Source organism: Coregonus lavaretus (assembly GCF_964263955.1).
Source record: "Coregonus lavaretus genome assembly, chromosome: 30".
Classification (NCBI taxonomy): Eukaryota; Metazoa; Chordata; class Actinopteri; order Salmoniformes; family Salmonidae; genus Coregonus; species Coregonus lavaretus.
The window spans coordinates 28414274-28429762 of NC_140017.1; the positions used below are offsets into that span (position 1 = coordinate 28414274).

At 42.6% G+C, this 15489-nt stretch overlaps 1 protein-coding gene across 1 annotated transcript in view; it reads left to right on the top strand.

Moving 5' to 3' along the window:
- LOC311106190 (somatolactin-like) overlaps nucleotides 1-8713 on the top strand; it is a gene marked incomplete at both ends in the record, with an annotated part of 10754 nt that extends 2041 nt beyond the window's left edge. The window contains 2 exons of the mRNA XM_084148503.1: nucleotides 8001-8180; nucleotides 8513-8713. Of these exons, the coding sequence (XP_084004629.1) occupies nucleotides 8001-8180; nucleotides 8513-8713 (381 nt within the window). The remainder of the gene's footprint in view (nucleotides 1-8000; nucleotides 8181-8512) is intronic.
- Between the last annotated feature and the right edge of the window lie 6776 nt (nucleotides 8714-15489).

Here is a 15489-nt window from a genome sequence, read left to right on the forward strand (position 1 = left end):
GACAGGGAAGTAATACTGACACTAGGGTCTCTTTTACAGATGAGCCCTGATTAAATACATCAAACACATATAATATACACAATTACAAAACATATTAAGATAAACAGACACATTTATCAACATAGAGGTCTCCGATGATTACTCTGAACTGACCAAGGGGGGCCAGAACATCTAATTACAGAGAGCTCTGTAAGTTGCTCCACATATAGGGATAAAAAAAAACTAAAAGCAGGTTTACCCAACTCTGTGGAGACCGAAAGGGCCTCCAGTGTTATCCAAGCCTGAGACCGGATTTGGTAATTTGTAAGTCTTAATTGAATTAATGATGATAGATACATAGGACGTTTCTGCATGATTGCTTTGTAGATAAACACAAGAAAATACTGCTCTTTCCTTACATACAAAGAGGCCCAACCCACTTTTTGATATAGAACACAAAGGTGAGTTCAATAACCATCATCGGTAATCAACCTAAGGGGACAATGGAAAACAGCATTTAATGGTTTAAGTGTAGCTGCTGTTGCATGAACATAAATCAATAATCTAAAATAGACATAAAAATGGCCTGGACAATTTCCTTCCTATTAACAAAAGTCATAGATGCTTTGTTTCTGTAAAATAAACCTTCTTTGAACTACAACTTCTTCACCAGCTCAGTGACATGTTTTAAAAGGACAGTTTGTCATCAAGCCAGCTACCAATATTCATTTAAGTCTGGGTTATGGGTCCTAGAAAAAAAACATGCATTTTGTTTTGCTTGCATTTAGCGCTAACTTTAGATTCAATAGTGACCTCTGCAGTGCTTAAAAATCTGACTTCAAATGTGAAAAGGCTTGGCCAACCGATGGAGCAATGGAATACAACACTGTATCATTTGCATGCAAATGAATATATATATATATTTTTCAGCATTACCAATGTTATTTATATACAGTGAGGGAAAAAAGTATTTGATCCCCTGCTGATTTTGTACGTTTTCCCACTGACAAAGAAATGATCAGTCTATAATTTTAATGGTAGGTTTATTTGAACAGTGAGAGACAGAATAACAACAGAAAAATCCAGAAAAACTCATGTAAAAAATGTTATAAATTGATTTGCATTTTAAGGAGGGAAATAAGTATTTGACCCCCTCTCAATCAGAAAGATTTCTGGCTCCCAGGTGTCTTTTATACAGGTAACGAGCTGAGATTAGGAGCACACTCTTAAAGGGAGTGCTCCTAATTTCAGCTTGTTACCTGTATAAAAGACACCTGTCCACAGAAGCAATCAATCAATCAGATTCCAAACTTTCCACCAGGGCCAAGACCAAAGAGCTCTCCAGGAATGGGCTACAATACCATCGCCAAGCAGCTTGGAAGAAACACAAAATAACTGTCAATCTCCCTTGGCCTGGGTCTCCATGCAAGATCTCACCTCGTGGAGTTGCAATGATCATGAGAACGGTGAGGAATCAGCACAGAACTACACGGGAGGATCTTGTCAATGATCTCAAGGCAGCTGGGACCATAGTCACCAAGAAAACAATTGGTAACACACTACGCCGTGAAGGACTGAAATCCTGCAGCGCCCGCAAGGTCCCCCTTCTCAAGAAAGCACATATACAGGCCCGTCTGAAGTTTGCCAATGAACATCTGAATGATTCAGAGGAGAACTGGGTGAAAGTGTTGTGGTCAGATGAGACCAAAATGGAGCTCTTTGGCATCAACTCAACTCGCCGTGTTTGGAGGAGGAGGAATGCTGCCTATGACCCCAAGAACACCATCCCCACCGTCAAACATGGAGGTGGAAACATTATTCTTTGGGGGTGTTTTTCTGCTAAGGGGACAGGACAACTTCACCGCATCAAAGGGACGATGGACGGGGCCATGTACCATCAAATCTTGGGTGAGAACCTCCTTCCCTCAGCCAGGGCATTGAAAATGGGTCGTGGATGGGTATTCCAGCATGACAATGACCCAAAACACACGGCCAAGGCAACAAAGGAGTGGCTTAAGAAGAAGCACATTTAGGTCCTGGAGTGGCCTAGCCAGTCTCCAGACCTTAATCCCATAGAAAATCTGTGGAGGGAGCTGAAGGTTCGAGTTGCCAAACGTCAAGCTCGAAACCTTAATGACTTGGAGAAGATCTGGAAATAGGAGTGGGACAAAATCCCTCCTGAGATGTGTGCAAACCTGGTGGCCAACTACAAGAAACGTCTGACCTCTGTGATTGCCAACAAGGGTTTTGCCACCAAGTACTAAGTCATGTTTTGCAGAGGGGTCAAATACTTATTTCCCTCATTAAAATGCAAATCAATTTATAACATTTTTGACATGCGTTTTTCTGGATTTTTCTGTTGTTATTCTGTCTCTCACTGTTCAAATAAACCTACCATTAAAATTATAGACTCATCGTGTCTTTGTCAGTGGGAAAACGTACAAAATCAGCAGGGGATCAAATACTTTTTTCCCTCACTGTAGACTGTAAACAGTAGTGGCCCTAGTATCGAACCTTGGGGCACCTCCTAATGTAACTCAAGGAACTCAGATTTGACCCCATCTACCTTGATGGCCTGAGTTCTGTCCTTGAGATAGTTATGAAATCATTGGCAAGCATCAGTACCCAACCCTATCGAGGACAGCTTATTCAACAGAATAGCATGGTCTACAGTATTAAAAGCTTTTGATAAGACTACAAACATGGCAGCACAATTATTTCTATCATCTAAGGCATTTGCAATATAATTTACAACAAACATGGTAGCCATAGTGGTGCTATGTTTAGGTCTGAATCTGGATTGATAACGTAGCTGTTTGTTGATCAATGATTCTAATATTTTCGCAAGACAAGGGAGCCTGGAAATGGGTTGATAATTATCGAGATCCCTATTATCCCCGCCCATTTGGAGTGGTAGCGCACACTTTTGGAATATTTCCTGAAACTAAAGTTAAAAAAAAAAAGTGTGTTACTGAGCCAGCAATGAGAGGTGCTGCATACTGAAGCAAAGACGGGTCCAAATTGTCAGCCCCTATGACTTCTTGGTGTCAATAGCTAATAAGACATCAAGAACTTCTGTCTCTGTGAGTTGCAGAAAAGAAAAACCCTGATTAGCATTTCCCAAGCCAAGTGAGGTTTACTGATCATCCATCGAGGCAACTGGAGGCTGTATGTGGGAAGAACAGTCAACTGACAGGCCAAGACCAGTATGACCAGCTGAGATAAAAATGCTGATTAAAATCATCACAAATGTTAACTATTTCAGTATGATGCAGGAGTCTAAAACGACTTGCTTAGGCAGGGAAGTAGAAGAATTACCCTGCTTTAGTGAATTAACGGTTTTCCAGAATTTAGAGGGATCACTAACAGAGTCTTCCATAGCGCTAAGGAAATAGTTTGATTTGGCCTGTTTAACCATGGCAGTTCACCTATTTCTCAATTGCCTAAATAGCTGCCAATTAGCTAACGAGCTAGTTTGTCTAGCCTTAACACAGGCCTGATTTATCAAGAAGAAGTCTGAGAGTTTAGGAGAGTACCATGGATTCATTCAGTTGTTGACTCTGAGTCGCTTGAGAGGGGCATGTTTATCATCCAGAGAGGTAAAAATTGATGAGAAAAAGTGCCAAAACAGGGTCTGGTATGCAGTATGCAATTATACGAGGGTCAGAATTTTTCAATTTGCAAGCATAGGGCAGTGGTCGCTGATATAATTTGAAAAAACACCACTAACCAATTACTTATGGGGATAGTTAGTCAGGATAAGGTCAATCAATGAGGAGTTTGATAGGTTCTTTAATCCGAGAGGTTTTCGTTATCCGCCGAGTGGAGATGAACTCAAGACAGATATTCTTAAACTGATCTGAGGCATGTATAAGCTAATCAGGATTAAGATCTCCTAACACAACCAGTTCAGATACAAGAAAGGGTTTTAAATAATCTGAAATAATACCAACAGCCTCTGCCAAAAGCGGCTGGGGGGCGGTAAACCACAGCAATATACAGTACCTGTCAAAAGTTTGGACACACCAACTCATTCAATGGTTTTTCTTTATTTTTACTATTTTCTACATTGTAGAATAATAGTTAAGACATCAACACTATGAAATAACACATATGGAAAAAGTGTTAAGCAAATCAAAATATATTTGAGATTCTTCAAAATAGCCACCCTTTGCCTTGATGACAGCTTTGCACACTCTTGGCATTCTCTCAACCAGCTTCATGAGGTAGTCACCTGCAATACATTTCAATTAACAGGTGTGCCTTCTTAAAAGTTAATATGTGGAATTTCTTTCCTTCTTTCTTGAGCCAATGAGTTGTGTTGTGACAAGGTAGATAGCCCATTTGGTAAAAGACCAAGTCCATATTATGGCAAGAACAGCTCAAATAAGCAAGGAGAAACGACAGTCCATCATTACTTTAAGACATGAAGGTCAGTCAACCCGGAACATTTCAAGAACTTTGAACGTTTCTTCAAGTGCAGTCGCAAAAACCATCAAGCGCTATGATGAAACTGGCTCTCATGAGGACCACCACAGGAAAGGAAGACCCAGAATTACCTCTGCTGCAGAGGAGAAGTTCATTAAAGTTACCAGCCTCAGAAATTGCAGCCCAAATAAATAATTCACAGAGTTCAAGTAATAGACACATCTCAACAGCAACTATTCAGAGGAGACTGCGTTAATCAGGCCTTCATGGACGAATTGCTGCAAAGAAACCACTACTAAAGGAGACCAATAAGAAGAAGAGACTTGCTTGTGCCAAAAAACATGAGCAATGGACATTAGACCGGTGGAAATGTGTCCTTTGGTCTGATGAGTCCAAATTTGAGATTTTTGGTTCCAACCGCCGTGTCTTTGTGAGACGCAGAGTAGGTGAACGGATGATGATGAAGCATGGAGGAGGAGGTGGGATGGTGTGGGGGTGCTTTGCTGGTGACACTGTCAGTGATTTATTTACAATTCAAGGCACACTTAACCATCATGGCTACCACAGCATTCTGCAGCAATACGCCATCCCATCTGGTTTGCGCTTAGTAGGACTATCATTTGTTTTTCAACAGGACAATGACCCAACACACCCCCTGGCTGTGTAAGGGCTATTTTACCAAGAAGGAGAGTGCTGCATCAGATGACCTGGCCTCCACAATCACCCAACCTCAACCCAATTGAGATGGTTTAGGATGAGTTGGACCGCAGAGTGTAGGAAAAGTAGCCAACAAGTGCTCAGCATATGTGGGAACTCCTTCCAGACTGTTGGAAAAGCATTCCAGGTGAAGCTGGTTGAGAGAATGCCAAAAATCTAAAATATATTTTGATTTGTTTAACACTTTTTTGGTTACTACATGATTCCATATGTGTTATTTCTTAGTTTTGATGTCTTCACTATCATTCTACAATGTAGAAAATAGTAATAATAACGAAAAACGCTTGAATGAGTAGGTGTGTCCAAACTTTTGACTGGTACTGTATATATGCACTTTTTGGCTTGTGGACACTTTTATAACCAACAGCTCACACATTTTGGGGACAGAGATGCTAAGAGAGCATGTTGCCATAAGGGAAGATCTTACCTAAATAGCCACCCCTCCCCCCTTTTGTGTCTGTCACATCTGAAAATGTTGTAGTCCGCAATGGCAAAGTCCTTATCCATAATCAAATAATTCAGCCAGGTCTTTGAGATAACCAGAACGTCTGGGCCAGTGTCATGCACCCAGACATCCAGAAAGTCCAGTTTAGACATCAGGCTTCGCACGTTTATATGTAACAGTCCAAGCCCTGTGCGAGATTTGAAAACAGCAGGAGTATCCATAGTGTCACAGGAGTCAATAGAACTGGATGAGCTAGGCACAATATGCTTCCTAATTGGATTCAAAGTTAGAGAGCTAATAGTAGAATTCAGGTAACTGTGCACAGGATTACTATTGACAACACGCCTATGCTTATGAGCACATGTAGCAAAACAATAGCTTGATATAAAACTATTAATACCATAGGTGGAGCTAACAGTGGGTTCCTTAAGGGCGCTAACAGAGCTATCAATGGAAATTAAATTAACAGGCACAGAATTGCTATGTACAATACTCCTATTAACATGGGAAGCTGTGGTGGAATGATATCGGAGTAGATACCTTTCAGGAGCTTGATTTGACCAGTCAATGCCTCAGTGCTGCCTTGTAGTGTTTGGACAGGATCCAGGCACCCAAATGATTAGGGTGGATCCCATCCTCCTTATAGAGCACCCTCTGCTTCAAAAAGGTGTCAGAATTGTCTACAAAAGTTACACCCAAGGAGCTGCAGTAGTCACGTAGCCAGTTGTGAAGTGCTATTAGCCTGCAAAAAATTTTTTGGGGTGTTCAGCAGAGACCCAATCAATTCTTCAAAATCCTGTTTCAGCCGTTCCGAGATACCATTCCTAATGTCATTAAATCCCACATGGACTACAACAGCATCAATCTCCATGTGCTGACATAGAACGGTGGGGAGCAGCCTAGTAATATCCTGTACCAGGGTAGCACATGGTTTTTGCTCCAGAAACCGAGACGTTTCTTACCATAGAGCTGCCTAAGAACACTGCCGGCGAGATGGAAGAGGAAATCTGCCCATTCCTACACATAGCATGACTCGGGAGACCCGTCGAGGACTTGCGAGAGGCAGAAACTTGCACGCTCGCAACTCCTGGCACCCGGTTCGAGCCTGCCATAACCAACGAAGCCTCATTCACCGTAGAAGCCAGAACAGGGGACGAAGGCGCAGATACCTCCGGAACCGATCTCAAAGTGGAAGCCCCCAGGTATGAGGGTAACGGAACCTCCAGATTCAGGGCAGCAAAGCTGTTTGAAGTCTGTATCCGGTCCGGGCTTCCCACCGCCAAGGAGGCCCCTACTGCCAAAGGCCGCTACTTTCGACTTCCACGACGAGTGACGTGCCTCCATGGCTGGTTGGCATGGTCAAGAAAATAAGAATCCTCTAAGTCATCCAGAAGCATCCTACCAACACCATTTTCCAGCTACTGGAGTAGAAGAGAAAGAGAAAGTAGGCGGACGTGGATTCCCCAGTAGCTTGTGTAAGTTCGCTATTTGTTTGCTAAGAGTAGCCACTTCGCCTCTGTAGTCATCTGCGAGCAAACAGTTGCTACATTGAAAGTCCAGACAGTCCACATTGCCCCAGAATAGAGCACTGTAGCGTTGAAACCATTAATTAGCGACCTCCATTTCAAACTACAGGCTAGCTAGGCTAACTGGTCTTCTGTGTCTCTCTTCTTGACAGGAATTTACTAAAAGTTTGCTATAAGCTACAGTGGGTTTGCAAATACAGCCCGCACCCCGCCTCCCAAAACAAGCACAGACCGTGAAATGGCAAACACAAAAGCAACAAACATCTGAGTCACACGCCAGTATGGCAAACACAGAGAAAGCGGAGCGCTTGCTCACTGTTTGGATCCTGGCTGCACATACACCATTCAAGCGGGAGATGACCAAGACCACTTTTAACTGTGATCCTGCCAGGGCCAAACTCTTTAGCTTTAAGGTCAGCTAAGTCCGTGAGTTGGAAACTAAGCAGCAGCACTTATATAAAGGTTGAGGTGGGAAAATGTGGATTGCTCAAACATAAATATCTATAAGTATTCCTCTACAACGTACAAATGACAAGTGGAACACTGTGAGTTCGGAGCAGGAAGACGATAATTGTTCACTACTGTAACTGCTAGCTGAACACCAGAACTCCCTCTGCATTCTACACTAAATGCCAAAAAGTTTAATTGAGTACAGAAAAACAATTTCCTTGTACTTTTAGCACTGTAATGTTTCTGTCAGATAGATCGATGACTTTACTGTTGAAGGTATTGCCTCTGTGCCTCTGTGCCTCTGTGATTTGAGGGTAATTATTTTTAGGTTAGTATGTAATTGCTATAGCTGAATCCAGTTACATAACTATATTAAAACTGCACAATAATACAGTGCTGTTCAGTACACAATGGTCACAAAACTCAAACTGTGCTCCATAAACTGTGTTGTGCAGGACAAGTGGCTCCTTCACTCTGTCCTAATGCTGGTCCAGTCCTGGATTGAGCCATTGGTGTACCTGCAAACCACCTTGGATCGTTATGACGACGCCCCTGACACTCTACTCAACAAGACCAAATTGGTGTCGGAAAAACTCCTTAGTTTAGAACAAGGAGTCGTGGTCCTCATCAGGAAGGTACTTCAGTATCATTACTCTAATACTTGTGGCCTTTAGGCATTGTTAAGCCCAATGCATTTTCACACAATGCAAATCCATTAGCACTCATTTGCTCACATCTCTTACTCCTCTATCAATGCCTCATTTCCTTGCCATCACCTCTCTCTCTCTCTCTCTCTCTCTCTCTCTCTCTCTCTCTCTCTCTCTCTCTCTCTCTCTCTCTCTCTCTCTCTCTCTCTCTCTCTCTCTCTCTCTCTCTCTCTCTCTCTCTCTCTCTCTCTCTCTCTCTCTCTCTCTCTCTCTCTCTCATCCCCCTGTCTACTCTGTCCTGTCCTTCCTGTGTACTATAGATGCTGGACGAGGGCATGCTGACCACCTCCTACTACGAGCAGGGCGTGGCTCCATACGACATGCAGTCTGAGGTGCTGGAGTCAGTTCCGAGGGACTACACTCTTCTCAGCTGCTTCAAGAAGGACGCGCACAAGATGGAGACCTTCCTCAAGCTCCTCAAGTGTCGCCAGACTGACAAATACAGCTGTTTCCTTTACTAGAGAACAACTATTCCCACCCCATTCGAACCCCTACTATTATATGGACTAAACAAGACACTACCCCTCAATAATGAGGCTAGCATTAAACATTTTAACTCCCTGCTTCTGGTGCCCCCGCATTTGCCGTAAACACATAGTGAGGTCGAATGATATGACCACTGCCTTAGGGTGTCTAACCTCATGCCTGGTGCATTACAGTATGTTAGCAACTGACTGTTTCCAAACATTTTCGTATATGCAACACTAAGTAGGTGTAATGGTTTGCCACTTTATTTGAAAAGCTGCATTTTATATGTTCCTTTATATATTTTTAACCTGGCAAGGCGAAGTCCCAAAGGATGATTTGCATCTTGCTCTATGAAAAAAAAAAATCTGCATATTTTGCGATTGATTTCAATTTCCTTTGTTCTTAACTGGAGTTTGTATTCCTCCCTGGTTCTGCACTATTTTGATTATTTCTGTGGCCCCTTGTGTATTCGGAGAGATCCTGTTCTTCTAGTTGAGCTGGCTTCACCTCTGCATTAGTGAAATGGAACACACTCGGTAGGAAACCGGAGTCAAAGGAAGCTACAGACAAAGAGAAGAGCTGGAGATATTCTGACAGGGAGAGAAGAGATCAAAAAAATAAGAGCGTACTGCAGGAGGAATTGGAGAGGAGAGTACAAAAATATATATGTTTGTTGGACAGGATATGAATTTGCATTATTTTTAATTATGCCCATACCAGATGGTGTTTATCTCAAATTTACACAGAGGTCAGAATGAGGTCTAAGTAAGGAGTATTTTTAGAGTGTAACATACCTTGATGATGCGTGTAACTGGCAAGACAAAAATAGTAAACAATTTTTGTCATGATAGTCACTAAACATTTCCCAGAATTTATGGAAGTTATGGAATCATACTTTTTGTCAATTTGATGGACAATCGATTTGTCTTTACTATTTTAAATGGAACATTGCTGGAGGGTTAGCATGAAACTGTTCCATTGGTCCAATGGTAATGCTTAGCAAATAGTAGAGGTATTCATGTGCCATAAACAAATTAAAGGACATAACAATCAGTCACTGAAGAGTTGCAAGAAGGGAATTTTCCCTGAACTGAAATGTTGGCTTTGTGAGAATGCTTTTGGTCAAAGATATGGTTCAAAAAATATTCTTAGCTATGCAGAGAAGCTAGAGGAAGTATCTCTGAAGGACGACGAAATGGAAGAGAGAAAAAAAAAACTGACAGACAGACTAATTACAAACTTGGATTAAAAGCTCCTGTCTACAACCCCAAGGCACCATATTAAACACATCCTCTAGAGTTGTTGTATCCCTATGGCAACACTGATGGTCTGTTATTAAGGAAAACATTGTAAGGGTGGAAAGGGGTACACTGCCCAACACCCCTGCCCTATAACCCATCATCGCTTCTCCTAATACTAAAGTATATCTGGTTTCAGGAAAATGACTCACCTTTTCTGCTGTAAGAGCTCAAAGCTTCCCTTACAGTAACTAGGCAATATGTCAACATTTTCCTTTTTCTCATGAAAAATGTGTTCCTTGAAAATGTCTCAGTTGTAAAATTATCTGTAGATAATAATTACATGTATTACAAGCCACGTTACCAAATTACGGCTTTACTAGAAAAAGGCACAGTATGTTTGTGATTATCAATAAAGACAATAGTTTATGTTGCAAATTTGATATTATGTAAATGGTGTTTCATTTTATTGGTGTGTTGATATGACTCTTTTGGACTACATCAGTGGTTCCCAAACCAAGTGGTTTTGTTGTAATGTTTGAGTCACTCAGATATCACATTAACACACATAAGACTGGGGGGGAGGTTGGTGTTCCCCAATAATGGTTGGGGGCCGAGTGAAAAAGTTTGGGAACCGCTGGGCTACATGATTGCCCTCTCCTTCACACCCCATTGCACCAGGTGGCAGCAGTGCTCTGTCTTCAACATCTTTTGATCTGAGAAGATTGCAGTTTGCTCAGTCCGTTTAAAATACACCCTTTGATCTAGGCCTACATGTAACTTAAGATACCTACTATTGAGAGCAAAATGTATATGTAGCAGTGGAATTCTGACGTGTAATAGAACTGGACACGTGCTTTTGAACATTTGACACATATTTAAAGCAAACATTTATCATTTAACCTACTGTTTCAGGAAGGAAGGAAAGTGAGATACATTGCAACATGAAATCATATTCAAGGGAACTAGTATGTTCCCTCTCTCTGCATATACGTACAATATATATACTGTATATTTTAGAGTCAGAGGGAATTAGTTCTCAGAGATGCTCATGTAGATGAGACCAGGGTTTGAGCATGCTTATGAGGAAATAACGTTATCCCTCACAGGAAAACTCTGGACTGCAGCAGTGGCTCTGGTTGTGAGTGATTGATTGCCAAAATAAAGAAGCAGAAGTTCTATTAGTCTCTCTGGAGGCCTAAAATAGGCGGTCCTTATTGTTTGTTCCAGTTAACACCCAACATCACACTAACAAGGAGCAACACAATAAAGGAAGAGGCCAACAAAGACAGTTGTTCCTTGTCTGGGTTTCCTGCTAGTAATACAATCCTCTGCGAGTGTCTTCTCATCTATAGCTCCTACATGTCAATACCACCCCAGCTCCCTTTATCACAAGATGTAAATCAGCCAGCGGTTGTCACGGCGAATCAAGTGTCAGCGTGGCAAGGGCTTTGCAGGCAGGATGTGGCGGTGGGGCCTAGTGTCAGCAATGTCAGGTTCTGCTTCCTGTGCCCTAATCACTTCAGTATGGGGGCCTAAGCCTCGGGGTGCCTGCCCTGCACACCACCACCACCAGCACCACCCAGGCCGGTCCACTGACAATACCCAGGGAGCAGTAGACCAACCCAGGCCCTCACCCCCACCCGCTCCCCAGGCTTTGCAGCCATAAATATTAAAGATCTGCTATAAGTGACTGGGGGAGGAGGGATGCATGGATGATTTCACAGTCTAACTATTATAACCCAAGGTAAGGAAATCCAGACTGAGTGGCAAGAACTTGTTATTTGATGTGTTTGTGTGTCTATGTGTGTAGAAAAAGAGAGCAGGGAGGGGGAAGGGAACCTCATGTTCTGACGGCCGGGCTGCAGCTCTTTGCTACAAAGCCATTTATATCACGCCACCACAGACCAGAGGGAATGTGACTCAGGCCATGAAAGAATGACAGAGGGCTTCTTATCCTCACTCCAAGAACCCAGGACCACTGTGTCTGTAGCGCACAGAACTATCAGAACACTGTGTGTGTGTGTGTGTGTGTGTGTGTGTGTGTGTGTGTGTGTGTGTGTGTGTGTGTGTGTGTGTGTGTGGTGAAAAGGTCCAAACCAGGAGTAAGGGGCCCATTCAGCCATTACCCCCCCCAAACCCCTCTCCCCCATGTCTTCCCTGGGGGCATCTCAGAGAGGCTGTATGTACGTGTTAGTGGAGGTGAGGTCAGGAGGTCAGGGGGTCAAGCCCTTCCTAACCGTTCCAGTGTGTTGGGAGATGTCAACCCGGGTCCGTCAGGTTGTAATAGCAGGCTAGGGTTTCACCCAGGAAAGCAGCTAGTAGGAAAGAGGAGATATGGGGGACGGCTTAGAACAGAGTGAAGTCTGTGAAACATGTTGAAAGCTTATAGTGAGGTTTGGTGTGACACATTGGTCAAGGAAATGATTTGAACGTATATGACAAATCATGCATTATAATAATGACATATCATAATGCAAAAGATGGTCAAATATCCTCTTGCTTCCATTGTTTCTTTGTTTTATCTCCAAGGCAACCTGTATGCACTGTTTGCTTAGAGAGAGAAATCCTATCAGTCAACCGTTCTTTTACGTTACCATTGTGTACTCTTCTATGTCATTTACAAGAAACAGATGATACAACAATGGTGCAAAACAGTTTGTTGTTGTTTTTAATCTCAGGCAAACAGATGGGCATGCTGAACCCGGCCCTGTGGGTGTCCCCCTTTTGTGGTTTGTGGTGAGTGCGGTGAACTGCAGGATTTACGCCACAAGGAAATGAGGCGATTACCTAGGAGGGTGCAGGGAATGCGCGATGGGTTGTGAACTCAGTGGGGTAGGGACCATCAATCGTCCCCATGTGAAGCTCTGGCCTCCCTCCACTGTTCTGCTGGTCCACTATCTTATCCTGCGGTATATTCCCATGCCACGAATAGACAAAGGTAGGATGGAGTCTGAGTTACTGACATGGACTCTGAGTTAATGACATTGAGTCTGATTTACTGACATGGAGTCTGGGTTACTGACATGGACTCTGAGTTACTGACATTGAGTCTGATTTACTGACATGGAGTCTGGGTTACTTACATGGAGTCTGAGTTACTGACATGGACTCTGAGTTACTGACATGGAGTCTGAGTTACTGACATGGACCTCTGAGTTACTGAGATGGACTATGAGATACTGACATGGACTCTGAGTTACTGACATGGAGTATACGTTACTGACATGGACTCTGAGTTACTGATAATGGACTCTGAGTTACTGACATAGACTCTGAGTTACTCTGAGTTACTGACATGGAGTCTGAGTTAATGACATAGACTCTGAGTTATTGACATTGAGTCTGCGTTAATGACATTGAGTATAAGTTACTGACATGGACTCTGAGTTACTGACATGGAGTTTGAGTTACTGACATGGACTCTGAGTTACTGACATGGGCACTGAGTTACTGACATTGAGTCTGAATTACTGACATGGAGTCTGGGTTACTGACATGGACTATGAGTTACTGACATGGAGGCTGATTTACTGAAATGGAGTCTGAGTTACTGACATGGAATCTGAGTTACTGACATGGAGTCTGAGATACTGACATGGAGTCTGAGTTACTGACATGTACTCTGATTTACTGACATGGACTCTGAGTTACTGACATGGAGTCTGAGTTACTGACATGGACCTCTAAGTTACTGAGATGGACTTTGAGATACTGGCATTAAGTATAAGTTACTGACATGGACTCTGATTTACTGACATGGACTTTGATTAACTGACATGGAGGCTGAGTTACTGAAATGGACTCTGAGTAACTGACATGGGCACTGAGTTACTGACATTGACTCTGAGTTACTGACATGGAGTCTGAGTTACTGACATGGATTCTGATTTGCTGACATGGACTTTGAGTTACTGATATGGACTCAGAGTTACTGACATGGACCTCTGAGTTACTGAGATGGACTCTGAGTTACTGACATGGAGTCTGATTTACTGACATGGACCTCTGAGTTACTGAGATGGACTATGAGATACTGACATGGACTCTGAGTTACTGACATGGAGTCTGAGTTACTGACATGGAGTATACGTTACTGACATGGACTCTGAGTTACTGACATGGAGTCTGAGTTACTGACATGGACTCTGAGTTACTGACATGGGCACTGAGTTACTGACATGGAGTCTTAATTACTGACATGGAGTCTGGGTTACTGACATGGACTCTGAGTTACTGATATGGATTTTTATTTGCTGACATGGACTTTGAGTTACTGATATGGACTCTGATTTACTGACATGGGCTCTGAGATACTGACATTGACTTTGAGTTACTGACATGGAGTCTGAGTTACTGACATGGATTTTGATTTGCTGACATGGATTCTGAGTTATTGACATGGAGTCTGAGTTACTGACATGGACTCTGAGTTACTGACATGGACTCTGATGAATTACTGACATGGAGTCTGATTTACTGACATGGAGTCTGATTTACTGACATGGACTCTGAGTTACTGACATGGAGTCTGAATTACTGAAATGTACTCTGAGTTACTGACATCGACTCTTTGTTATTGACATGGACTCTGAGTTACTGATATGGACTCTGAGTTACTGACATGGAGTCTGAGTTACTGACGTGTACTCTGAGTTAATGGCATGGACTCTGAGTTATTGACATGGAGTCTGAGTAACTGACATGGACTCAGATTTACTGACATGGAGTCTGATTTACTGACATGGAGTCTGAGTTACTGACATGGACTCTGAGTTACTGACATGGGTTCTGAGTTACTGACATTGACTTTGAGTTACTGACATGGAGTCTGAGTTACAGACATGGATTTTGATTTGCTGACATGGACTCAGAGTTACTGATATGGACTCTGAGCTAATGACATGGACTCTGAATTACTGAAATGGACTCTGAGTTACTGACATGGACTCTGAGTTACTGACATGGAGTCTGATTTACTGACATGGACTCTGAGATATTGACATGGAGTCTGAGTTACTGACTTGGACTCTGAGTTACTGACATGGACTCCGAGTTACTGACATGGAGTCTGATTTACTGACATGGAGTCTGATTTACTGACATGGACTCTGAGTTACTGACATTGACTCTGAGTTACTGACATGGACCTCTGAGATATTTAGATGGACTCTGAGATACTGACATGGACTCTGAGTTACTGATATGGATCTGAGTTACTTTCATGGAGTATAAGTTACTGACATGGACTCTGATTTACTGACATGGAGTCTGAGTTACTGACATGGACTCTGATTTACTGACATTGACTCTGAGTTACTGACATGGAGTCTGAGTTACTGACATGGATTCTGATTTGCTGACATGGACTTTGAGTTACTGAAATGGACTCAGAGTTACTGATATGGACTCTTAGCTAATGACATGGACACTGAGTTACTGGAATGGACTCTGAGTTACAAACATGGACTCCGAGTTACTGACATGGAGTCTGAGTTACTGACATGGAGTCTGATTTACTGACATGGAAT